Here is a 27,162-nt window from a genome sequence, read left to right on the forward strand (position 1 = left end):
AATATATAACAATAAGCTATTTAAACTTTTATTTGTAATATAAAACTCTTTTATCTTAATTTAAGTAATATAAAATTTTTAATCTAGTAATAAGTTTTTATGTTATTTTTATTGAAATGATACTTATTAGATTAAAAATATTATATTTTTTCTTTATTAATTTGAGAATTATCATGAAAAAAATGTTTAATTGTTTTCTCTTTATTTACAATTCTTATGATCTAATTTGCATATATCAATATTTCAACGACCTATAACTTATTTACTTGAAACTTTCAATTCATGAAAATATTATTTTTTAAATTTGATAGATAACACGTCAATATAAATAATTTAAAAACCATGTCACATTGAGTTTTGTGTTAATTAAATTGAAAATAGATGATTTTATTTTATAAATTAAAATTTAAATACTTTATTATTACATGTCACTAAATTGAGGTACTATCTATATAATTTACCTACATAAATTTCAATAGTCATATGGTTGATCAACTGTTATTATAATCAATTTTACTCATATGTAAAAGATAATGTGAAGCAAAGATGGTGAAATTTGCATCCTAAAAAAAAAATTAGTGAAATTGGCTTCCTTAACACCTTGTTTGGATAGGTGGAAAGGGGAGAGAGGAAAATAACAGCAGGAAAATAAAGTTGACATGATATTTTTCCTTGTTTGGAAAGAAAAAGGAAAATAAGAAGGGAGAAGAAAATTTGTCATATTTTCCTCTAGTTATTTTCTCTCCAATTTGGAGAGAAAATAAGAAATCAAAGTGTTAAAATAGCTTATTTTATCATTTTTTATTTTTCACCCTCTATTTTTTTTTACTTATCTAAATATAAAAAGAGAAAATAAGTAATGAAAAATAAGAAAAAATTTCCTTCTTTGATTCTCCTTCCTCCCTAATTGTTTATCCAAACAGAGTGTAAAAGAAAAGATAGTGCAATTTGCAACAGAGCATATCTTCTTCTAAAGGAAGGGAAAATGTGTAGAGGGCTTGATGAATATAGCCAGACGTTCCAGCTTGGCATTTTCTTTACTTCATCTTGGTTTCAGGAACAGAACCAGCCATTAACAAGATCGCTTCTGTTTATGTCCTCAGTGTTGAAAGTCATAGAATAATACTGAGAGTGGCAGTATCTTATTCACAACACCTGTTTAATTAAGCGACTGAAAATTTTTTCAAAACCCATCTCTCCATCTAAAGTTCTCTAATATGTAATGCTTCCAATAGCGCACAACATAACATACACTGATCCATCCTGACTTGAGTTTTTGAAGTGTGAAAAGCCTGTGTTAGACAACTTCATGTCCATGGTGCATTTCAGGCTCCTTTTTGTCTACTTTCTTCTCTAGCAACTAATGATGTCTGATGATCAAAGGCGCAGTGCTCCATTATGGTTGCACTAAAAATTTCTAAATTCCCCATGAATTTATTAGAAAACTCCAAAAAATGTGGCAACAGCGAAAAGAAGGAAAAGCATTCCACCCGAGTAGCCAACCTGAATGAAAGATGAGAGTGTGTTGCATGGAAAAATAACACAAAAGCTCTGATGCTCAAGAGTGGTGATTCAAAACTCATGGCTCTTACCAGTTTTTCTGAAATATAGTTGGCAAGAAAAGCTCCTCCTAGAATTGCAATAGATGTTGCAACCAGGTGTCCAGCAATAGCTCCAGTTGCCACACCCCATGGAGACTGTAGAAAATGTAAAAAGACAAAATTGTTTTCTGAGAAATTTTGGATCATTGAGAAAATAAATAGTTATGGTACAATCAGAAGTTTATGCAATTAAACCTGAGCAGCACCAAGAGCAATTGTCGCAAGCATTGAGCGATCTCCCCATTCCTGTAAGCAATTACATGATAAAATCGGAACATGAACCCCAACATATAAAACAAACTAATTTCAACTATTTCATGGCAAAATTGTATATTATTGTTGTGAATAGATATCACAATGGAAGTTCTATCTAATTTATTAACTTAATACATAAGAAAGCAAACAGAAGGAAAACAAAGAGATTTATTTCTTGAACTCAAGACACACTTGTTGCTAAAACAGGGACAAAAAGATACTTACAGCAAAGAATACAAGGCTGAATGACTTCCAGACAATCTCGAATGGATTTGTGAGCCTTCTTGAGACCTGAAAACATGAAGAAAGAAGCATCAGCCATTATGAAATTTTGGAAACCTCCACACAAACATGCAAATCAGCACAAAATAAAATCTTCCAATACCAAAATCACTGAACAAAGAGTACCATGCATAAATCTTCACAATCCAGTGATGGATACATGAACTATCAAACTTGTAAGAAATAATTCTGAAGGTAAGGCTCCCAAGTTAGAGAAATTACCTTTTCTTTCACAAGTTCCTCAGCTTCAGCATATTCATCAAGTTCAGGACCGCTCTTCTCACCACTTTTAACTTCATTTGATGGAAGATCCCATGCATCTTTTATTGATTTGAGTCCAAAGAACATTAGAAGAGTTACAGCTGCATATTCTCCAATTGGAAGGGCTGTTCACATATCAAGAAAATAAGAGAAACATCAAGATTCAGTATGAACTATATAGCTGTTGTCCTAGTCAGAAAGATCATAACTTCAACAACATGCATTCAGGATCAAAAAGCACTTCTGATTTATAGATCAAGATCTACGAATAAACATAAACCATCTAATTTGTTCATTAGACATAGCGCATGTCATACATGCGAATCTTAACTCATTTTATTATCCCCTGCACTTTCCACTGCAAATCATGCTGTGTGGAAACCACTTTAAAGCATAAAAGCAAACCATGGTCATAATTAGAGATGACACAAACTATAACTTACTCGTTTGGAACTGAGAAGGCACTGAATGAAATATCCGTCCAATTACAACTGACAAGATTGTCATAAGTGAAAGAGCACCCATTGATCCCAGAAGAACCTTGTCAAATATTTAATACATAGTGAAAACCATTAGTCCCAAACGTATCAACAAAATATCTGTCACGTATAGGAGGAGAAAGTTTAGAAATAGAAAAGAAGAGTAGTTGTTTTGGGAGGGAAAAAAACTGTTAGTTTGTTGAGAAGTTGTTATAGCTGTTGAAATTAGTCAATGACAGTTATTAAATAATACTATAAATAATTGTCATTCATGTAATTGAGATTCATTCTGGAATCAATAAAATCTCAGACTTCTTCTCTCTAAATTTCTTCTCTCTCTTATTCTAATTCTCATCCCTATCTCTCTCTCTCTCTCTCTTCTCTTTCTCCTTTCTGCCTATATTCTTCTAAACTCTCTGTAGTCAGTAGTAACCCTTAATTCTAGGTAACTACTGACAAATTGGTATCAGAGCCAAGTTCCTGTGGAGGGCTTTGATCCAGATCAGTACCAAGGGTGTCAAGAGATGCCTAGGAGTCAAGTGGTGAATCAAGAAACTGTCAGAATGGAAGAGCTGGAAGAAAAGGTGCGCAATTGGCAAGAAACTGCCGAGAGGAAGCTAGATCTGAAAATGGAAAAAATGGAGCAGAAATTAGATGATATGGGAAAAAAAATAATGGATGAGATGAAAAAAATGATGTGTGGGTTCTTTAATGAAAGGAATAAGGAAGTTGAGGTGAATAGTGAACATGAAGGACAGGGAAGTAAGGGGATCTTGCCCAATCCTCCCAAGAAAACTGCTAAGGATCAATTCAGTACATCCTTTGCAGTAAACATTGATGATAATACAAGAATTTTGCCCAAGATTGAGTTGGTGACCTGTGATGGTAGTGAGCCTAGGGTTTGGCTTAGAAAGTGTGAAAAGTATTTTGAGATTTACAAGGTTCCTAAGGAGCAACGTGTGGGAATTGCTAGTCTCTTCTTGATTGATAAGGGAGATTCTTGGTTTCAAAATTGGAGTAAAGGGAAAAGTGAAATGCTGTGGAATGAATTTGAGAGGGCATTATGTGCTAGATTTGGGGAAGAAGGAATGGAAGATGTTGTGGAGGAATTTATGAAGACAAGGCAGATTGGGAATGTAATGGAGTATCAGGATAAATTTGAGGAGATGAGAATAAAGATGGAGAGGGTTATGCCTTATCTTGAAGAGGGATATTTTCTGTCAGCCTTCATAGGAGGATTAAGGGATGAAATCCGTCCTATGGTAAGGATTGTTAGGCCTGCATCCCTTTCTCATGCATTTGAGATTGCAAAATTTCAAGAACAATTACTAGAAAGCAACAAGAAGTCCACTTATCCCTCAAGATCCTACGCTGGTAATTTCAGATCTCAAACTTCAACTTATAACCCTTCCTTTAGAACCTCTCAATTACATCAGAATTATCCTCAATTGACAAAACCCCCAAACAATGAAGCTAAACCTAATTTCACAGTCTCTAATCCAAAACAATCTCAGTCTGTCACTTTCAGCAATGCAACCAATTCTTAAGCCTTTAAAACACCTATATCCACAAAACCTAACAACCAAACAAATGTGAGACAGCCCAAACCCTGTTACAGATGTGGAGAAAAATATTTTCCAGGGCATGTGTGCAAGCAAAAGACTGTTATGGCTTTATGTGGGAGTGATTCAAGTAGGGAGGAATGGATTGAGCAAGGAAATGAGGAGATTGAAAGGGAAGGCAACATTGAAGTTCAGCAATGGGAAGATGTGTTGGGTAGTATGGAGGAGGAGATGACACTTTCCCTTAATGCCATTGAAGGGAAGTTGGGGACTAAAACTATTAAGGTGAAAGGTCAGTATTTGAATAGAGAGCTGCTGATTTTAATTGACAGTGGTAGCACCCATAGCTTTATTGATGCTAGAGTGGCTAGGGAATTAAAGCTACCTATAGTCCAAACTTCTGCAGTACCTATTTCTGTAGCTGATGGCAGAAAATTAATTTCAAATTGCACTTGTTTTGAATTTCCTTGGAAGGTGGGAAAGCATAGATTTGTGTTTGATCTCAAATTGTTGGAGCTGGGGAGTTTTGATATTATATTGGGAGTAGATTGGATGAGGACTACTAGTCCAGTTTTATTTGACTTTGTAAACTCTAGAGTCACTTTCAAGAAGAATGGGAAGGAGATCACATTGTATGGGATCAATGATAAAGCTGTTACTTGTAAGATGTTGCAATGTGAAGACATTAATAAGATGTGGCAGAGGAAGGGGAAGGATTTCCAAAACCCTCAATTTTATATTGAAGTGCCACTATTGCAACCACAACCAGCAGAGCATTCTGAGTTACCTAAGCTCTTTTCTGTGACAGCTGCAATTTCAGGTAATTCTTCTACAGATTATAATGAAATTCAAGGATTACTTGATAAATATAAAGATCTGTTTGAGGAGCCTAAGACATTGCCTCCTTTTAGAAACCATAATCACTCCATACCATTGCAGCCAAATACACAACCTATTAGTGTGAGACCTTATAGGTATCCACATTTCCAAAAGGCAGAAATAGAGAAGTTGGTATCTGAAATGTTGGCTAATGATGTTATTCAGCCTAGTACTAGTTCATATTCTTCACCTGTGTTGTTGGTTAAGAAAAAGGATGGTACTTGGAGGTTTTGTGTTGATTATAGGAAGTTAAATGATCTCACAATCAAGGATAAGTTTCCAATACCTATGATTGATGACTTACTTGATGAGTTACATGGGGCTGCTGTGTTTTCTAAAATAGATTTGAGAGCTGGTTACCATCAAATCAGAATGGAGCTCATTGATATTCCCAAGACTGCCTTTAGGACACATCATGGCCATTTTGAGTTCAATGTTATGCCATTTGGTCTTACAAATGCACCAGCAACCTTCCAAGCTCTCATGAATCATATTTTTCATCCTTTTCTAAGGAAATTTGTTTTGGTTTTCTTTGATGATATATTGGTCTATAGCCCAAACATTTCTACTCATGTCAAGCATTTGGAGGCGATATTTCAAGTTCTAAGGCAGCAAAGGTTGTATGCTAAGATGTCTAAGTGTGCTTTTGCTCAAAGACAAGTTGAGTATTTGGGGCATGTCATATCTGGAAATGGGGTGGCTACTGATCCTAATAAAATCAAAGCTATGGTGACTTGGCCTGTGCCACAGAATGTTAAAGAATTGAGAAGTTTTCTTGGCCTCACTGGTTATTATAGAAAATTTATCCATCACTATGGCTCTATTAGCAAACCACTGACTGAATTGTTAAAAAAAGATTCATTTCGTGGAATTCAGACTCAAGGTGCTTTTGATCACCTTAAAATTGAAATGTCTCATGCTCCGGTCCTTTCACTTCCTGATTTTACAAAGCCTTTCATTGTCGAAACAAATGCTAGCGCTTTTGGTATAAAGCGATCTTTGCAACAGTGAGGACATCCAATTGCTTTCATTTCAAAGGCATTGGGACCAAGAAATAATGGTTTATCTGTCTATGAGAAGGAATTATTGGCTATTACATTTGCTGTTACTAAGTGGAGACACTATTTGGAGCAAGGGCAATTTTATATTAAAACAGATCATGAGTCTATAAAATTCCTCTTGGAGCAGAGGCTACATACTAACTTGCAGCAAAAAGGCATTTCCAAATTATTAGGGTTGGATTACAAGATCTTGTATAGAAGAGGGGTAGAGAATAAAGTGGCTGATGCTCTTTCTAGGATACCATTGAGGGAAGCAGAGCAGAAATCTACTTGTACTGTCATTACAGTCATCCAGCCTGCTTGGATAAATGAATTGATAGCCAGTTATGAAGGGGACAGTCAAATTGGGCAATTATTGGCTCAATTAGCTATTGATAATAGCTCTCATCCTGGTTATAAATGCAAAAAAGGGATATTATACTTTAAAGGCAGGCTGTTTGTGGGCCCTGCTACTTCACTTAGACAGAAATTACTGGCCATCTATCATGACTCTCCTATGGGAGGACATTCTAGTATTCACCCTACTTACTTGAGGCTGAAAAGACATTTTTTCTGGCCAGGTCTTGTGCAGGATGTGATCCAATGGGTTAAGAAGTGTGATGTGTGTGCCAGGTGTAAAAGTGACCATAGCCTGCCTGGTGGTTTATTACAACCACTACCAATCCCCACACAAGCCTGGCAACATATTTTAATGGATTTTATTGAGCAATTGCCTAGGTCTGAAGGCAAGGATGTTATTTTGGTAATTGTGTAGAATGACTAAGTATGGGCATTTCTTGGCTGTCTCTCATCCATACACTGCTGCTTCTATTGCTAAAGTGTTTCTCAGTCACATTTACAAGCTTCATGGACTGCCTCTTTCCATTGTATCCGATAGGGACAAAGTTTTCACAAGTCTCTTTTGGAAAGAGTTATTCATGTTGTCTGGGACTTCATTGCATTACACTACTGCCTATCATCCTCAATCTGATGGGCAGACTGAGAGGTTAAATCAATGTTTAGAATGTTATTTGAGGTGTATGACACATAATTTGCCTGCTGCTTGGAACAAATGGTTACCATTAGCTGAGTGGTGGTATAACAGTACTCACCATAGCAGCCTCAAGATGAGTCCCTTTGAAGCTTTATATGGCTATCACCCTCCTGAAATTCATTTTCCCTTTCCTGATTCCACTCCTGTCTGTGTCATTACTAATTTACTTCAGAGAGACAGCATATGACAGAAATTATACAAGAGAATTTAACTAAGGCCCAAAGATAGAATGAAACAAAGAAGCAGATAAGAAAAGAGCGGAAAAAGAGTTCCAGGTTGGAGATTGGGTATATTTGAGGTTGCAGCCCTACAGACAAGTTTCCATTGCAGTTAGAAGGTCACTCAAGTTATCAGCAAGGTATTATGGGCCATTTCAGATAGTCGCTAAAGTGGGTGCAGTGGCTTATAAGCTGCAATTACCTACTTCCTCTACTGTTCATCCAGTTTTTCATGTTTCCTTGTTGAAAAGGAAGGTAGGGGACAATATCACTCCAATCTTGGACCTTCCAGCTTTACAAGAAGATCATACTTGGGAAGTGCATCCAGAGAAGCTGTTGCATATTAGAACTATTGAAAGAAATGGGATTCCAATTTTGCAGGGCTTAGTTAAATGGCTGCATTTCAGTGAAGAAGATGCAACTTGGGAGGACCAGTCATTTTTGCAAGCTCAGTTTCCATCATTTAAACCTTCTTGGGGTCAAGAAGGTTCTAAAGGGAGGGAAATTGTCACGTATAGGAGGAGAAAGTTTAGAAATAGAAAAGAAGAGTAGTTGTTTTGGGAGGGAAAAAAACTGTTAGTTTGTTGAGAAGTTGTTATAGCTGTTGAAATTAGTCAATGACAGTTATTAAATAATACTATAAATAGTTGTCATTCATGTAATTGAGATTCATTCTGGAATCAATAAAATCTCAGACTTCTTCTCTCTAAATTTCTTCTCTCTCTTATTCTAATTCTCATCCCTATCTCTCTCTCTCTCTCTCTTCTCTTTCTCCTTTCTATCTATATTATTCTAAACTCTCTGTAGTCAGTAGTAACCCTTAATTCTAGGTAACTACTGAAAATATCTTCATATACAGACACTGAAAAAGAAATCTATGAAATAAAAAGAAATCTATGAAATAAAACTATCAACCTAAAAAGTTATTGCCAAAAGGACTACAATTGATTGTAAAGCATTGAGATTCTACATGAATATCCTCAATATTAATTTTTTTTTCTTTCTCAAGGGCTGACCCCAAACCAACAAATAAACTTGTAACTGAAATAAGAAGATTCGCTAAAAAATTCTGTGAAAATAAGCTAGACAAAATTAGAAAAATGACTAATCAAGGAAATGAGCAAGAAAGGATCTATGTCATTGACTTTGATCAGTCCATTGCACTCTCTCTGGACTTCAAAGAGACATCCTTGAGAAGCTTTCCTGTAGTAAGGACACAGACCAAAGGTGCTGAACGGAAAAGGGATGAATTTATAACAAGAAAAAAAAACCCCAAAAATAAAAACCTTTAAGGGTTGTGATATGTATTATATTTCATTGTATTTCATAGTGACTATTTCAGTTGGTTGTGGCTGTTACAGGCATTAAGAGGAAGTTGAACTGTGACTGTTACAGGCATTAAGAGGAAGTTGAAGACATTGGCAGTTGTTGAGATGGATTGGAGTTGAGGGACCTGTGTAGGCTCTAGCGCAAGAGGTGGTGGATGATCAGCTGTATTTGTTTCTTGATGTAATTGAATAAATAACTAAGGAAGAAACTGATTTCAGTATCTTGTAATGAATGAATGAAATGCATCGTATCTTGCAATCAATGAATGAAATGCATACTTCCTTCTGAAATTTCACCCTCTCAAATCTCTGCTTTTCTGTTTCTTTCCTCTTCCAAATTTCAGTCCATATCAGGATGTCACAATTTTAGCCCTACCTCTCAATTTCTCTAGTTACATGTGTCAATTTTAGACATCCCCAGTTACTGGCCTTATAACAAACATGTTATTAAGTAGTACTCCGTGAAACTCAGGAAAAAGGAACTACTAATAGTTGTGGTTGAAAATGAGTAGGGAGGCCAAAGAGTACCCATTTATTACTCTTATCATTTCTTAGTTTCTACATGAAGGGTAAGATAATAAACTTTTATAGATTTTCCAGCTTTTTGTTTGCTTCTATGTTATAGAAGTGCCACAGTTATGGTCTCATTGAAGAAATAACTCAAAACAAGCACTGATTCTAGGAAAAACTAAAGCAAATAAAGAAAATATGAAACAAAATTAAGCAGCAGGAAGGCGAACGGTGAGGAAGAGGAGTCGGAAGACTACATACCAGTCCTTTCTCATATTGCATGGCCAATAGTGCAGCAATAAAAAATGTCTGGTCAATGCATGAAAAAGTTAACTTTCAGGCCCAGGAAATAGAAAATGAATGGTTAGTTACATATAGCAAGTGCGATAACCAGCAACAACACAATCTTTTGGTATTTTATGTCATTAACAAGTGCTGGTCAAATATGCAAAGCAAACACAATCATATAGTAAAAAGGTATATGGTATGTTAATCATATAATATGCATCAATTAAAGGAATACTTCTTTGTTGATTTTGAAAATGTGCATGAATAAAATCATTTACTTCCACCAAGAATTCAAGTATGTGTCCTTTTATGTCTGAGCAATCGATTCTGTCCAGATCTCACTCTTAACAACCTAGGAACTATTGCAATATACCAGTTCTAACATTGTGCATATGCCCAAGTTTTCAGAATAATGCTAAAAGGTATTGAAACAGAGTAGTTCATTATCAAGAGCAATGAGTATAATATGATAGTCAAAGCTTCCCAGTTACACAGTTTATAATTTCAATAAACACAAATTTAAGTGCATTGTCAAACAAAAACTATGAGAAATTAAACCACTTGCTAATTGAAAGGATAATTCATATGTTTGTCAATTATAAGATGGTTACCTTGTCCCCAATTTCAGAAACAAATATTAACGTGAATGCAGCTGTTAATCCTGACTTTGCAATTGCTGCTAAGATTGATGAAGGACCACCTTTCACAAAGGCAATCAACAAAACGACCAAAGCGCATCCAAATAGCACAATAGCTACAAATAGAGGATAAGGGATTTTGCTGGGAGGTTTCACACTGAAAATCAAGAAGGAAATATAAGTGAGTGAGGCTAAATTAAGGTAGCCCATCATAACTTTAAAATTTCAAACACACTAATTAAATATCATGTAAAATCATGCAATGTGAAAGAAATTTTAACACAGGTTTACCCTTTGAAATCAAAGGAATACTTTTTTTTTTATGTGAACAAATTAATAATACTCTCTGTTAATTGTGAAAGTAGGTCTTTTTTCAAAAACATTGAATTGTTTATTGACATCAATATCATTTAAGTTATACTGATACATGGGAAAGAGAGATACTCAAATATGGTTTTTTCATAATTTTGCAATGAAAAACATCTGTTACCTTTGGCACTGCTCTGTAGGGGGTTGGAATCATACAAGATCTCAAACAAACCAATTCAGATAAAATTTCCAGTGAAATAAATCTGAAAATTAATACAATTTGCAAAAGGATTACCAGCTTTACTTTTTGTGGGGAAAGCAATTAACTTGTCAATTTTTAAAGAAAAATAAATGTACTTGTCAATTGCTTCTTTCATTATGCATGACTTGGAGTGCATCAAAGGATCATTGTCAAAATGTTATCTATGGAAGAAGTGGCATTGCACCTAAAGGCATTAACTACATAAATATTCATCACCTTTTAGTATTAAGAGAATAGCTTTGTCATTACTCACATTTCCGATGATTTGTCATTTGATGGACCATTAGCAGAACATTTTTTGTTGTCTTGCTCCTCCCCACCTTCATAGCCCCCAGATCCAATACTAACGTTAGATGCTTGTGGTCTAAGTGTACCAAAAGCAGAATTCAACCTTGAGATCTCTCTATATCTTACTGCAAATGTAATAGAATAGATGTTACCTGCTTACCCATTGCAGTTGTAACCGGAAATAGGCATCATGCCAACGTGAACAAAAATAAAATTAGATTAACTAACGCATGGCATTTCCAAGTATTGCAGAGCATGAACAAATTTATTTATTTTTTTTTTTTTTTTTTAAGAAATGGCTTTAACACCTGAATGGATGATCAACTCAACTAAAATCAAATGAAACTTAATGCCAAACTTAGATTCAAATGATATCACTAATCGCATTCATCTCATTGCTTGTGCTGGATAACCACTTTGTTAATACAACAGAAAATGCCCCCATAATATTTGGGTTCTTGTCTTCGGTTAAAGAAAATAATACCATCAGATGTTCTACAATCTAAATGTTATTCCTTTCCCTTTAGCTTCATCCATCAATTATCGACTCCTTTAATTCCAGCAAGTAAGATAGATTCAGTTATAAGAACAGTCCACTTCTAAAACCACCAGCCTATGAAGTAATTCACATCCTCTATCCTGAAACGGTGAATTTCCCCAAACTAAACCAACGAATTTTTCCAGACACACAGTTTCTCAACCCAGAATCCAGATAGTTCAATTCCCCACGTATTCTTCTTGCTTCAGTAAACAAAGAATTTAATTTACCATAACTAAAATTCCAATTCAGAAACTCTAGGGTGAATGGGTGATTGAATCGTGCTTAATTGAACTAAAGGTAAGCAAAGCCATCTCCCAGCTCCTCCTACTACAGATTCAGTTTCCAAACGAATCAAATAAAGAGAGAGTGATAGAGAACTTACGAGAAGAAGAAATGGGTTTTCTAGAAATGCTAGCGAAACTTGGCAATGAGTCCACCAAAGCCAATAAGGGTGGCTTCCCCCTCGAAATGAATGGTGTTCTCTGAAGACTCGGCCCCTGCATAGTTTATGTCTTCTTTTTTCCTATCCTAAGTTCTCAAGAAGAGTGTTCAACCATTCATTTTCAGCTCCGCAATCGAATGGGCATTGCTCAGAGATTCAAATGGCTAAATTCTAATGTTATCAGTGTCAGTAACAGTGAGTTGCTGCTTGGGCCTTGGAGATGCGCACCTTTTGTACTAAAAATTTCCTTTGGTCGCAGTTGCTGGTGCCACGTGCATAATGGAGATAAAATGGGAGGATCGCTTTTAAACGACAGCGTTTTTCTGAATTGGCATACGTGCCCTAAGATTTGGCAAAACGATTTGTCGTCAGCAGCTTTTAGAGACTTTAAAAGGTCAAGAGTCTGGGCCGAGGGCCCTTCAGATCTCAACGTTCAAAGACCTTTCCTTCGGCGTCCTTGGCATTCGTTTCTTTCAAAATAATAATAATAATAATAATAAGTGAAGTCCTATTTGATATTAAATTTTAGAGTCTAAAATTATTTTTTAAATAAAAATATTATTTTAAATATTATTAAAAAAATAATTTTATTATTTTATTATTTTTATAATTAAAATTAATTAAATTTAATTTTTAATTATTTTTTAATATTCTTCAATTAATATATTTAAAAAAATTATTTTCCCAACATCAATTTGAACCACATTATTAAACAAGTCCTCAATAGTCTACTGCTAAGTAATAATTCTCATGAACAACATATGTGACTCCCGCGTTATTGAAAGAATATGTTAGGGATGCCAACCATTGAGAGATCACATTAATTATAATTTTTAGTCAATACATTTTATAAATTTTAATTAATGTTAATTAATGATAATATTAGTTAGTTTTAATAAATATATTAATTAATGATCCACCATATAAGTACTCCTAATCCACCCCTTCTAAGCACATGCACATACAACAAGCAAGCGGGCCCACACTTAAAATTATAATGGACCATTTTGGAAAAATTGGGCAACTGATATTATTATTTTTTTAATTAATTTTTTTAAAAATTTAAATTAGCATAACTTATTCAAGAAATATTTAGGTACAACACGTATCCAAGTATCACAAGATCATCGCCGCCACGTGCGTTGTCGGGGAGGTCAAAGATTTAGATTTTCTAAAAAAATAAAATTGACAAAATAATGTATTAGCACTTGGCCCTTTTCTATTGGTGGAATGACGTGAGCGTGGGTGCTTATTGGGAGGAGCGCATCGAGTGGCCTAGCAGGCCTGGCCGTTGCGTAAGCGGCCCGCCCCCTCCTTTTTTATCCTTACTTTTTTTCTTTTAATCTCCATTGTTCCCATAATGCCCTGACCTCTGTGTTGTATTTACTTTTTACAATCAAACCACTGGCAACCAAATTTGGAGTTCCTTTGGAAACTGTAGGTGTGGCAATGGAGAGTGACAAAAAATTATGGGCTAAAGATACAAATGCATATGCGTTACTTACTTTATATATGTATTTTATTATTAGAGATGAAAAATATTAATTGAATTTTAATTTTAATATTAAAGTGAGACGATGATAGGATGGCAATTGTCGTCTTCTTCTCCTAGTCATTATACATATTATAATCGGATCTATCTGCAATGAGGTATTTAAAAGAGGTCAACTGGAGCGGTGAATTTCAGCATATGGAAGTTAATTGTGGGGTTATTGATGAAGTTTGAAGAAAAGGACGTGAAGGTTATGAATGCATGGGATACTTACCCAATACACGTTATATAAAAAAAAAAAAAAGGAAAATAAAAAACGCCAAAAATTTGTCATCCCTTCGTTCCCACCCAAAAACCCTCAAGGCCATCGTGATGGTGATGATGTAGCCAAAACATTTTCTCTCTCATAACCTTCTTTTCTCTATATCTCTTTATTAAGTGTCAATACATCCCTTTCTTCTTTTTTCTCTTTCTGAAAAACCTTCTTTCCGTTCTCTCTATCTAGAAATGGAGTCTCTTGACCCTGCAGCCTGCTTCATGGACGACCTACTGGACTTTGCTTCTGACATAGGAGAGAAAGACGATGATGAAGACCCCAGCAAACCCAGAAACGCCTTTCCTTCACTTAACCCCTCACCAAATGGCCTTGCCGTTGTTCCGCCTCCTTTCGATGTTTTCGACCACCCAGATGACTCTACCCGTCCGTCACCTGTAAGTTTATGCCTCCATCATCGTCATGGCTTTTTCTCTTCCTTTTAAGGGTTTTAAGGTCTCAAAACTCGGCTACTTCCGTCGTTGAGGGTGTTCCGGGGCTCGACTCGCCCTGACTCGGGTTGTCTTTTAGGGTTGTTGTTGAGTTAACTCGGGTGATTCCTTCCGAGTTTTTAAACAATTGACTCACCCGATGGCAACTGGGCCGAGTCTAAGTAGATGGTACTGCATGGTAAAATAATGATTTTTTTTTTTTTCAACAAGTAGTTGTTGGCTTTCTGATCTTGTTTCGTTAGATCGGCAGCCACCGCCCTGTTGCATTGAATTGACAATTCTGACCGCTGGGAAAACTCAGTTCTACGGGCACGTGTCAGTTAAGAATTGGAGGGTATTTCTGTCAGTTCAAGGTCAATGTTGGGTCTTAATTGTTGTGAGCTGTGGTTCACGAGGATAGAGTTGTACCCAATAAATGTCTAGCAAATTTTTCTTTTTGGTTGTAAACAGAAACGGGCGCTGCACCCACCCACTCACTTGAAAAGACAATATCATCCTCAAACTTCCAAAAATTCTCCAACTGTACCCAACAGGCCGAAACACTGATTGAGCTGGACATGAGGGAATATCACATGGGTGGCCCACTTGGCATAAAAATGGGGCACCCAATTATGGACGAGCGAATTCTTTCGAGTTACCGAGTCCACCATTCGAGTCAACTCACTTTTTTTTTTGTTTTAATTATCTCAAATGGGGTTTTATGGCTTATGGATTCTAGATTCTTTTTTTTTTTTTTTTTTTTTTTTCCAATTTCGCTCAGGAATTTGCGGAGGAAGAGCTGGAATGGTTATCTAACAAAGACGCTTTCCCGGCGTTGGAAACATTCGTCGACGTTCTCTCGGAGCACCCAGGTAGCCTCCCCAAGCAACGGAGCCCAGTTTCGGTGCTGGAGAACAGCACCACAAGCAGCACCAGCAACAGCGGAAATAGTGGCGCAAATGGCAGTGTTATCATGAATTACTGCCGCAGTCCCCATGTGCCAGTCAAGGCGAGAAGCAAGCATCAGCGCAGGCGCCGTCGCGACCTCCAAGCCCAGCAGTGTTGGTGGAGCCTGGAGAATTTGAAGAAATTGAAACCAGCCGTAACATCATCGACGATGGGAAGAAAGTGTCAGCACTGCGGTGCTGAAAAGACCCCTCAATGGCGGGCCGGGCCGCTAGGGCCTAAAACCTTGTGCAATGCCTGTGGAGTGAGGTATAAATCCGGACGGCTGGTGCCCGAGTACCGGCCCGCTAGTAGCCCGACATTCTGCAGTGAATGGCACTCAAATTCGCATAGGAAAGTTATGGAGATGAGGAAGCAGAAGCAGATTATGGGATTGATGGTTGTGAAAACTATAGAGAAAGGGTAGGGCAATGGTGATTGGTGCCACCTCCTTCTCTCTCTCTCTCTCTCTCTCTCTAAGTTTTATTTTGGTTTACGAGCATAGTTAGGAAGTAGGGGTTTGGTGTAATGGGATAGGTGATTAGTGATGTTCTTTGGCTATGATTGAAATTTAGTAGGGGAATTTTGACTTGCTAGTGTGTATGGTTGGTTGGTTTATGTTTTTAGAATAGAAAAGCAAGGTAGTGTTATTGGGTTCTGTCCTATCTTTAATTCTTTTGGTGCGTTTGCTTGGTTTGGATTTGCAGATGATGGCATTGAAGAAAAAAAATGAAAGTGTGGTTGAGGGATTTGGTGATATGATTTTTTGTTTGAGACTTTTAAGAGTAGTGGTTGTCATGTTTCATTGCTTTGAGCTAACTGATTTCTTATGGATAGTGGCAATTGGTGAATGGTGAGCTGTAACACAATTCAAACTCGGTTGGTGGGGAGTTGAATCAGGTGAGTGATATTATCGCATTTAGCCATTGAACCAAAAATAAATTTTCAGTTTTAACTGAATTCATCAGATGTGAACACATTCCAAAGACGCATTGTTTCTGAATTCTGATGGAAGGGCACGAGGAAGAAGTATTTGCGCGGAGGAAGAAATTTGTGATGTTTCATAGTTACAGTAGTTTTGTTTTCATCCCTCGGGGTTTGGATATTCTGAACCTATTGAAAGCAACATAAAATGTGTGTGTTACAGACAGATAAACAAAACTATGGTTACGGTGCTGCTAAAAATTCCCTTGCTTTGGAATTGGAGGGTTTTATTAGCAGATGGTGGTCCTCACTGTCTGCCCGGAGTTTCTGCCCGTCAAGTACTCCTTGCCTTCGTTCAAATACTGATTTTCAGTTGGTAAATGGTTGGTTTAAGGGCTCAATATCTCAACTTCAGCATTGTAGAGATCGTACATGTCAGGAATCTTCAGGTGACCCCAGTTAGGGCAAGAACATTTGAGGATAATTTGTGCTTTGTGACAATTATCAGGGTAAAAGGGTCCGAACCTGGTTAAATTATTCCATTAAGACAGCCATAATTGCCTGATGTAACTATTTATGAAAAATCAGAGCAATTTGGAACGTTAAGCAATCAATAATCTGGACAGGGCGTTTGGTGGGTTTGAAGATTGAAATGGTCCCTGTGAAACCACAGTTTAAGCACTGATCTTCTCCATTGATAGTGTCATCGTGTTCCTGAGTGACAGGTCAGCAACTGGTAATTTTATCGCAATTCTCACGGGACAATCTTCTTCTTCTTCTCTTTTCTTTTCTTTTTTTTTTTTTTTTTACTCTCTCTTTAGCATTTGGGTATCAAATAATTTATAATTTAGCGGATTTGATATACAACAAATTTAAATAGTAAAAAAATAATTTAAAAATAATTCATATAATCAACTCTATTAGTTTGAGATTAATATTTAATTGTTATTGTTCTCTTCAGCACTATGATTTACCATAACCACATGGGAGCAACAGTGTGGTGAGCTGTTTTTGTTGGTCATGAGATTGGCAATGATTAATTGGAGAACACACTTCGCATACCCTGCTCAATTGCCTCTTGAGGTAAGAAAATTTGGCCAACTCCCTTACTTACCCAATAGACTAAAGAAGAAAAGGGAGAATCTTGTGCTGCTGAAGAACAAAATTGGGTGTATCTGTTTGTGTTTTCCTGCCATCAGAAGTCAGAACTGGTTTAAAAGGGTGCCTTTAGACCCATGGGTGCTCACGGTTCAGTCAATCGACTGTTGAGTAAATTTTAAAATCAAACTGTTAAGATACCATATATGGTGTAGAAGAGGAGTTAAAGGGAATCTTCTCCGTGGACAAAGCGTCCTAATTTAAATGGAGTAAACAGCAAGTTCATGGCCAACTTGTGGGGTGACACATGCTTTCTTCCTTCCAACTAGAACACAATAAAAAATAAAAAATAAAAAAAAAATTCAGGTCCTTTAAGGAAAAAGTATGCGTGGAAATAGCATCTAGGTGGCGAAATTAGAAGAGGATTTGCTTTGCAGGGGCAGCGATAATGAAAGGCATTAAGGGATGAGAATCTTAATTATAGTCTATTAATAGCAAAATGATTAGGTGGTAATGGTTAAGTGATTGTCCTTACTATTGCTAGCACTTTCTCGGAAAGTGAATAAAATGAGCCTTGTTTGCTTCAACAAGAAATTTGATACAATGGTGTGTAATGGTTGCTAAAAAGCAACTCAAGCGTGGACATTGCCATCTCAATATTCATAGCCGGCTGATGTGCTCCAAATTTGACTTGGAAGATCTTTTTTACTGGAAGGCCGGCCTCATTGGTTCACTTAAGAAAATTGCATTAAGTTAATCTAGTCCTTTGATTTGCAGGGCAACCAATTATCTTTGTCTAATCTCAAGATAATGACCTATTATTACCTATGACAAGACAAATAGTTTTAAAAATTTATTGCCTAACTTGTATGATTCAATCATACCTAAGATTGAGATTGTATCAAAGGTAGCGAGTGGCTCCCAAGTTCCCAACAACAGTTCTTGAATGCAGGGGAAATAATAGGAAAGTAGGAAGCAAAGGAAGAGACAAGCTTATTAAATAAGGGCATGGGCTTGGGTATAAGTTAGGCAATCATCCTTATCGGCCCTTTTGTAGTTCACGTGCAGTTAGGCAATCATCCTTATCGGCCCTTTTGTAGTTCACGTGCATTGTCATGGACCCACTTTGCGATTTTTCACGATTTCGAAATTGATGTAAGCCTTGCGTGCTTTTGCTTGGTGGTTGTTTCAGGCTGTGTTTGGATCTTTCCTCTTTACATCTTTCACGTTCATCAACTATTTAAAAAAAAAATTTATACCGCTCCTAATATTTTATTTTAATTTTTTGAGAAAAAAAAACTTTATTTTATGCAAAATATTGATTTCTTTTGTGATTTTATACGATTAAAAATAATTAAAGTTGAAAATTATTTTCCCTTAAAAAATTGATATGGAGAAAGCATTGTCTAATGTTAAAGGGGTTGAGGAATCAGAGGCCATGCAGTTGCAGATCCAATAACCAGAAAACGTGAGCCAAGTAAACTATTGTTCAATATATATTCATAAAAACCCCAACCTACTCTAACCTTGTTAAATTAATTTGCAATCTTTGAGGAATTTCGTTATTTCATATTCTTCTTTCTTGCTTAGAGGGTAGGGATCTTAATTAAGTAATGCATGCTATTAGTTATATATATGTGGAGTCAGAGGTGGTCTTCTCTTCAGCTTCTTCTATTTTTCTTTTCTTTTTTTTTTTTAAGTTAATTATCGATGATTAATGATATATTTTTTTATTTTTTGAATATTTTATAATTTAATTTCTTTAATTAAAAAAATAATTTTAAAATAAATAAATTTACATCAAAAGTGAGAACATTTTGCAATAATTTAATTCTTATCATGATTTTTCATATTAAAATCTCAAAGCACCTCATATTTAGACTTTGTTTATTTTAAATAAAATATAAGATTTTTTATGGAAAATAATTTTTTAAAAAATATTTCTCATTAAAATATTTTATGTTATTTAGTTGCAATGTTAAATTAATGTATATATGAGTATTTTCATATTTTAATAAGGTTATTAAAATTTTAAAAATGAAAAATAATTTTTTCTTTTAAAAAATAAGTCATTTTCTTTAAAAATAATTTAATTTTTCTTTAATCAGAAAAATATTTTTAATTTATTAATTTTTTTGAGTGCCATAAAAGTTAGAAATACAAAAAATATTTTATTTTCGTGAAATAAACAGGCGTTAAATTGCAATTTTTTTTGTCAATATATATAATAAAAATATAATAAATTTATTTTACATTTTAATTATTTCAAATAATGAAATGATTTCTCTCATTTAAAAATATATTATAAACACATGAATTTTATGTCAAAATCATTTAAACAGTATGATATCGAATAATATATCAAAACTGAAAGGAGTAAATTTTCATCAATTATTCTCTCAACCTCTAAATATTAATGTATAAATACTATACTATTAAATAATATAAATAAAAAAAAAACCGTTTTATTGAACACAGCGTAAATAATTAAAATTGACTAAAAGGAAAAGTGAAAGAAGAAATAAGGGAGTAAAGCAAATATTTTCAAAAAATTATGGTTAAATCTTTGAAAATGTATGTAGGAATTAATGTTCTAAGAAAGAATCAAAAGAATTAATAATGAAAGTCTCAATCTAACCAACTCACTATGAATAGATGTGCACAAAGAAAAAAGGTTGGTTCTCTGAGAGCCATAAAAGAGGTCAATAACCTACAGAAACAGATGAGGTTTTAGTGGGAATGAGCCAACCCCAAATACCTGCCATAAAATTCCTCAACAGTCAATAATAGACAAACCCATTTTAAAGGTGAAGTAGTGATTGCCCTTGCCTTACATAGACGTGCCCCCCACTCTGCTCTGCTCTGCTCTCATGAGTTTTAGCTGTTTCAAATTGAGAAAGTTGATGAATTGAAATCTGATTAATTTTAGTTTCGTTGTAATCAATCTTAGTTTAAAAAGGATCAGAGTCAATTTTAGTCTTATTTAATTAATTTTAATTTTAAATAATTTTATTTGATTCTATTTGTATGGCATATTTCAGATGAGTCATCTTTTACTTTAAAAAATATGATTTAATTCATAAGAAAATAAATCAAGCAAACCATTCATTTCAATTTAGAGATGGAAGGAGGAAGGCTAAAATCAAATTCGGTCTGAACTAGTCAATTGGACCGGTGAGTTGGCCCTTAAACCAATTTAATTTTGTAATTAAATTAGACAAAGAAGAGCTCAAGTGGTAGAACTAGTAATTAAGTATATTAATAGATTATTTTTTTTCTTTTTTAATATTGGTATAAATAATTGAATTCAAAATCTTATAAAAAAATTTTTAAGATTTAAATCAATTCAACTATTTTGATAGTTATGTGTTGTTTTTTATTTAAATATATATATATATATATATATATATATTAAATTTTATAAAGTAATTTGTTTATTTATTTTTTAATTATATTTAATATTTTATAAATATTAAAAGACAATTACATTTATAAAATTTTTTTATATATTATATTATTTAAATATTTTTATATATGTTTAATTATTTTTTGAAGGATCAGTGGTTCGGCTATTGATCTATCAACCCGATTTCTCTGCCGAGCCAACCTCCAAATCAAATTTAATAACACTGCATCTACAAGATTAAGACTTGTTGATCAAGAATATTTGATCCGAGCCCATCTGAATCCGGTTCGGAGCTGAACCGGGGTCTAGCACATGTGCTGAAATTCAAATTTCTTTTTTAATAACCGCTCTTTTGGTCTTTCAAGGTTACATGATTAGTTGCAAGACTGATAACCCGCAAATGTGAACCGTGTGATCTGAACAAAAAGGTAATTGGTTGGACGGCTGAGGCCTAGGGAGCTGTCTCACCCATTTTGTGGGTCCATATCTAGGGCTCGACAATGGTGGGCGAAATTTCTATGATCCCATTTTCTTAGGGGCTAATATATAGGCCCCACTGCCACGTCCCATCTCGCCATTCTTTTTCAAGAAAATAGTTAAATAAACTCTTAACTTTTCACACTAATATGATGCATCCAAAAAGGTGCTAATAAATAACTTAAACAAAAGCAGAACGACATCGTTCTTTCTTTAGATGAGAAACAAACAAAAGCACGTGAAGGAAAAGGAAAACATTTTTTTTTTTTTTAATTTTCTTTGAAAAAAAAATGGAGGAGTACACCCATGATGATAATTGTAACCCAGCCATGCTAAGGTAAAATATTCAAGCAAGTGGATATAAAAAAAGAAGATATACAAGTCCAATGATATGGGGGTACAACGAAATCTCTAAAATTTAATTTTATCTTTAAGTCTCATCATTCAATTGCTTTCTTATACCATAGAAATTGAAAAGAAAATTTCAAAAAATTGTTATGAAATCATATCAGATAGAGAGAAATCATGAAAATGAAATGGGATTAGCTTGAATTGATGAGAGGAAGCTTAGATGGTCGGTAGGACTTGGACCGATATGAATTTTTATGTAATTGCTGATTTGTCAGTATTGAAGATTAAAGAATAAAAATACAAGGTGATTAGTGTTAATTAGCGAAGAAAAATGGAGCCAATAAATCAGAAAAATTTGTTTGTGTATGAAATATAGTGAGATTTCAGAAGAAACCTGCCACCCAGCGCTGAAGCTGTCACAATCAAAGCTGTCACCAAAAAAAAAAAAAGTTTTCTTGCCTAAATAAAAGTTTCAGCAACAGTTACCTACAGCAACAGCAACAGCTCTCTTTTTGCTAAGGCACTAAAAAAGAGAAAGAAAGAAACTACAACTAACTATAGCCAGCCAGCCAGCCAAGCCCACCAATCCATCCCCACTCCTACAGGGAGAGATAGAGGAAACAGCAATAAAAGAGAGCATTATACCACTAGTCCATTACCATTTATATTGGGTTAAGTAGAAAGAAAGGGAGAGATGGAAAGGTCTACCGTCTATATACAGAGGGATAGAGGAAATGAGAGCATGCCTTGTCGGCCATTAAAGCTTCAAGGGACGAGCTAAAGCTCGTTCCTTTTCATGTGCTTTCGTTTCGTTGCAATATCTCTATTGTAAATCCTTAAAAAAATCTCTCTTTTTTGGTTCGTTCCACTTTTGGTTGTTTGTTTGGTTTCTCAAAAGCAGGAGAGAGAGTTTTTTTGGGTCCAAAATCTTTGGCCTTGAGATCCAAAGATCCGCGCCATTTGTGGCTAAAGGTGAACTGGGTTTGTTTTGGTTTTCTCTCTCGATTCATGAATTCCACGGTATCTTTCTTTTTGTGTCTCAATGTGTAACAGCAAAGTGGTGCAGTTATTGCTTTTACTATCTCTTCTTTGATGAGTGATTGATTGATTGATTATTTGGCTTAAACAGGTTAGTCTCTCTTTTTCTGTATTGCTGGTTTATTTGATTGCTTAAATTTGCTTCTTTGACGGTTTAATATAAGTGTTCATGTAAATAAGGTGATTATGGTTTGTTAGGTTTCTAAAATTTAGAGTTAGTGCCTTGCTGAGTTCTTTTACTCCTTCTTATGTTCTTGATTTCCTTCAAATCGTAAGGTGACTGAATTTCTGGGCTTCAAATATCAATTTGGTTTTTCTGTCACTCTATATATTTGCACTGAATTCCTTGCAAAGTTTGAATGGCTTGTTAAACAGTGTCTATATAGAAGATATTCCTATCATCATCAATTCAGTGTGTCAGTTGATCTTATTCTCATAAAATATACCCGTATTTTGTTGAATGTTCTTTGGCAATTCCAATCTGAAGTAGCTATATACGTGCAGGTTCGGAATTATCATATTATGCTATAATCATGATCAAGCTGAGGGATACTAGAATGTCAAGTAGAACTTTTGAAGCAGGGTTTACAGTATTTTGGCTCTTGCTATTGGTTTGTACTTCTGAGGGGTTGAATTCTGAGGGGCACTCCCTCCTGGATCTAAAGAATAGCATTCATGATGAATTTGATCATTTGAATAACTGGAAATCCACTGACCAGACACCATGTGGGTGGATCGCCGTGAATTGCACTTCAGATTATGAGCCCGTGGTCCAATCTCTCAATTTGAGTGCAATGAATTTGTCTGGGATCCTGAGTCCCAGCATCGGTGGCTTGGTCAACCTAAGATATCTTGATCTTTCTTACAACATGCTCAGTGGACGTATACCTAACACCATTGGAAATTGTTCAAAGTTGCAATATCTATATCTAAACAATAATCAGTTTAGTGAACAACTTCCTGCAGAGCTGGGTTATTTGTCTCTTCTTCAGCGTTTGAATATATGCAATAACAGAATATCTGGTTCTTTTCCAGAGGAGTTTGGGAATTTGTCTTCATTGGTTGAGGTTGTGGCTTACACCAACAATCTGACTGGTCCATTGCCTCACTCTATTGGGAATCTCAAGAACTTGAAAACCTTTCGTGCAGGGCAGAATGGAATTTCTGGTAGCATTCCAGTGGAAATAAGTGGATGTCAAAGCTTACAATTACTTGGTCTTGCCCAAAATGCCATAGGAGGGGAGCTGCCAAAAGAAATTGGGATGCTTGGGAGCTTGACTGATTTAATTTTGTGGGGTAACCAACTCACAGGATATATACCAAAGGAGATTGCTAACTGTACAAACATAGAGACGCTTGCTTTGTATGCAAACAATCTTGTGGGATCGATACCAGTGGAAATTGGGAACATGAAGTTTCTGAAGGAACTCTATCTATACAGAAATGAGTTGAATGGAACCATTCCAAGAGAAATTGGGAATTTATCTATGGCAACGGAAATTGATTTCTCAGAGAATCAGTTGACAGGGGAGATCCCTACGGAGTTCAGTAAGATAAAAGGTCTGCGTCTTCTATACCTCTTCCAGAATCAGCTTATTGGTGTTATACCAAATGAGCTTAGTAGCTTGAGGAACTTGACAAAGCTTGACCTTTCAATTAATTATCTCAAAGGTCCTATTCCTTTGGGTTTTCAATACTTGACAGAAATGATTCAACTACAGCTTTTCAATAACTCCCTTAGTGGCAGTATTCCTCAGGGGCTTGGACTTTACAGTCGACTTTGGGTGGTGGATTTTTCAGACAATTATCTGACAGGAAGAATACCTCCTCATCTTTGTCGGCATTCTAACCTGATGTTGCTGAATCTGGAGGCAAACGGCTTTTATGGGAACATCCCAAATGGTATCTTGAACTGCAGATCATTGGTACAGCTTCGGCTTGTTAGAAACAGGCTTACAGGTAGCTTTCCTTCTGAGATGTGCAAGTTGACGAACCTTTCTACCATTGAATTGGATCAGAACAAGTTTAGTGGTCCGATTCCTCCGGCCGTTGGCAACTGTCAGAAGTTGCAGAGGCTTCATATTGCAAACAATTACTTCACTAATGAGCTGCCTAAGGAAATAGGTAATCTGTCTCAACTTGTGACTTTTAACGTCTCTTCTAATTTGCTCAAAGGACAGATTCCACCTGGAATTGTTAACTGCAAGATGCTTCAACGACTTGATCTCAGCCACAACAGCTTTGTAGATGCTTTACCAGAACAGCTTGGAACCCTTCTGCAGTTAGAGCTTCTCAAGCTGTCAGAAAATAAATTCTCTGGGAATATACCTCCAGCATTGGGAAATCTCTCTCACTTGACTGAATTGCAGATGGGTGGCAATTTATTTTCTGGTGAAATTCCTCCAGAGTTGGGTTCTCTTTCAAGCTTGCAGATTGCAATGAATCTTAGTAATAATAATCTGACTGGGAGCATACCGCCAGAACTGGGCAATCTTAATTTGCTGGAGTTCCTCTTTCTCAATAATAATCATTTGACTGGTGAAATTCCAGAAACATTTGAAAATCTTTCAAGTTTACTTGGGTGCAACTTTTCATATAATAACCTTACTGGACCCTTACCTCCCGTACCACTATTTCAGAACATGGCAGTTGGCAGTTTCCTAGGGAATAATGGGCTTTGTGGTGGGCATCTTGGCTATTGCAATGGAGATTCATTATCTGTCCCTCCTTTGAAAAGCATGGATGCTCCCCAGGGTAGAATAATCACAATTGTTGCAGCTGCTGTTGGTGGAGTTTCTCTGATTCTAATTGTAGTAATATTATATTTCATGAGACACCCAGCTGAATCAGTTCCTTCCATACGTGACAATGAAAGTTCATCTCCAGAATCGGATATCTACTTCCCTCCAAAGGAGGGATTCACTTTACAAGATCTGGTTGAGGCCACAAACAATTTTCATGATAGTTATGTTGTAGGAAGGGGAGCTTGTGGAACAGTCTACAAGGCAGTTATGCATACTGGACAAACCATTGCTGTGAAAAGACTAGCATCTGACAGAGAGGGGAGCAACGTAGAGAACAGTTTTCATGCGGAGATTGTGACTCTGGGAAAGATCAGGCACCGGAACATTGTGAAGCTTTATGGATTTTGCTATCACCACGGTTCCAATCTGCTTCTTTATGAGTACATGGCCAGGGGTAGCTTGGGTGAACTGCTTCATGGGCCCTCTTGCAGCTTGGAATGGCCAACAAGGTACATGATTGCACTTGGTGCTGCTGAAGGTCTTGCCTATTTACATCATGACTGCAAACCGAGAATAATTCATCGTGATATAAAGTCCAATAATATTCTACTTGATGATAATTTTGAAGCTCATGTTGGTGATTTTGGTTTGGCTAAAGTAATTGACATGCCTCAGTCTAAATCAATGTCAGCAGTTGCAGGGTCATATGGGTATATTGCTCCTGGTATGATTTTGCACCTTTCAGATTTTAATAAGACTATCAAGATGTAGGACTATATATATTTCTTTTAGGCTTACATTTATCCTTAAGTTAATTTTCTTAAAACATTAGAGGTTGGTTGAGTTAAATGCGACAGTTTACCTGAAATTTTCTCTCTGTGACTATAACTGACCTCTAGTTTACCTCGTATTCATGGCAGAGTATGCATACACAATGAAAGTAACAGAAAAATGTGATATCTATAGCTATGGAGTTGTTCTGTTGGAGTTGTTGACTGGGAAAATTCCTGTGCAGCCACTAGATCAAGGAGGTGATCTTGTGACATGGGTGAGAAATTATGTCCGCAGCCATTCATTGTCATCTGGGATACTTGACAGTAGATTAGACCTCAAAGATCAAAGTACTGTTGATCACATGATTTGTGTACTGAAAATTGCTTTGATGTGTACAAGCATGTCACCTTTTGATCGTCCCTCAATGCGTGAAGTTGTATTGATGCTTATTGAGTCTAATGAGCGAGAAGGGAACTTCATTCTGTCTACAATTTATGATCTTCCACTGAAAGATGATGCTTCACGAAAGTAAGCTATCATCTCCCAGTTTCTGTTAAAGGACAGCAAATGATGGTACCTTGTACATTCTTTTATAAGCAAATAGAATCACTGGATAGTTCTGTTGCTCATAGGGGCTTAATATCATTGTTGCTCTCACATTCTGTATTTCATCTTGCAATTGCTACAGTATAGTAACACTTGTGTACAGATGGACGTACCATTATATCTACATGGATCTCAAAGATCCAGATGTTACCATTACTCAACAGATGCTAGTTGATGTGCTGTTTTCAGTTAGCCAGAGACTCATAAATCTGGATAATAGGTACTCTTTATTTGCAATTTTAATAGATGAAGTTAAAATGATCTTTCTATTAGATTTATATGTTATACTACTGAATGAATGGCATATGCAATTTTCTGTTACTTTA

At 35.7% G+C, this 27,162-nt stretch overlaps 3 protein-coding genes across 4 annotated transcripts; 2 read left to right on the plus strand and 1 right to left on the minus strand.

The window, feature by feature from the left end:
• Positions 1-867: 867 nt before the first annotated feature.
• On the minus strand, positions 868-12,452 carry LOC110662152 (protein PAM71-homolog, chloroplastic). Its single transcript, XM_021821036.2, has 10 exons — positions 12,178-12,452; positions 11,220-11,379; positions 10,369-10,552; positions 9,731-9,778; positions 2,843-2,939; positions 2,361-2,524; positions 2,082-2,147; positions 1,797-1,847; positions 1,593-1,697; positions 868-1,503 (listed from the first exon to the last, which is right to left on the minus strand). Exons 1-10 carry the CDS (start codon positions 12,296-12,298, stop codon positions 1,438-1,440), a joined length of 1,062 nt encoding a protein of 353 aa, XP_021676728.2. The 5' UTR covers positions 12,299-12,452; the 3' UTR covers positions 868-1,437.
• A 1,593-nt stretch (positions 12,453-14,045) lies between these two features.
• Positions 14,046-16,076, plus strand: LOC110662153 (GATA transcription factor 1). The gene is made up of 2 exons (XM_021821037.2): positions 14,046-14,440; positions 15,255-16,076. The coding sequence occupies exons 1-2, from the start codon at positions 14,237-14,239 to the stop codon at positions 15,843-15,845; spliced, it is 795 nt and encodes a 264-aa protein (XP_021676729.2). The 5' UTR covers positions 14,046-14,236; the 3' UTR covers positions 15,846-16,076.
• Positions 16,077-22,189: 6,113 nt separating this feature from the next.
• LOC110662154 (probable leucine-rich repeat receptor-like protein kinase At2g33170) lies at positions 22,190-27,108 on the plus strand. Of its 2 annotated transcripts, none has more exons than XM_021821039.2 (3): positions 22,190-22,803; positions 23,217-26,180; positions 26,472-26,631. In XM_021821039.2, exons 2-3 carry the CDS (start codon positions 23,246-23,248, stop codon positions 26,489-26,491), a joined length of 2,955 nt encoding a protein of 984 aa, XP_021676731.2. In that variant the 5' UTR covers positions 22,190-22,803; positions 23,217-23,245; the 3' UTR covers positions 26,492-26,631. The 2 variants fall into 2 exon arrangements, with proteins under 2 accessions (XP_021676731.2, XP_021676730.2); XM_021821038.2 differs by having other exon boundaries at positions 22,193-22,803; positions 26,377-27,108.
• Positions 27,109-27,162: the final 54 nt, after the last annotated feature.

The sequence above is a fragment of the Hevea brasiliensis genome, chromosome 4, assembly GCF_030052815.1.
Source record: "Hevea brasiliensis isolate MT/VB/25A 57/8 chromosome 4, ASM3005281v1, whole genome shotgun sequence".
Taxonomy (NCBI): Eukaryota; Viridiplantae; Streptophyta; class Magnoliopsida; order Malpighiales; family Euphorbiaceae; genus Hevea; species Hevea brasiliensis.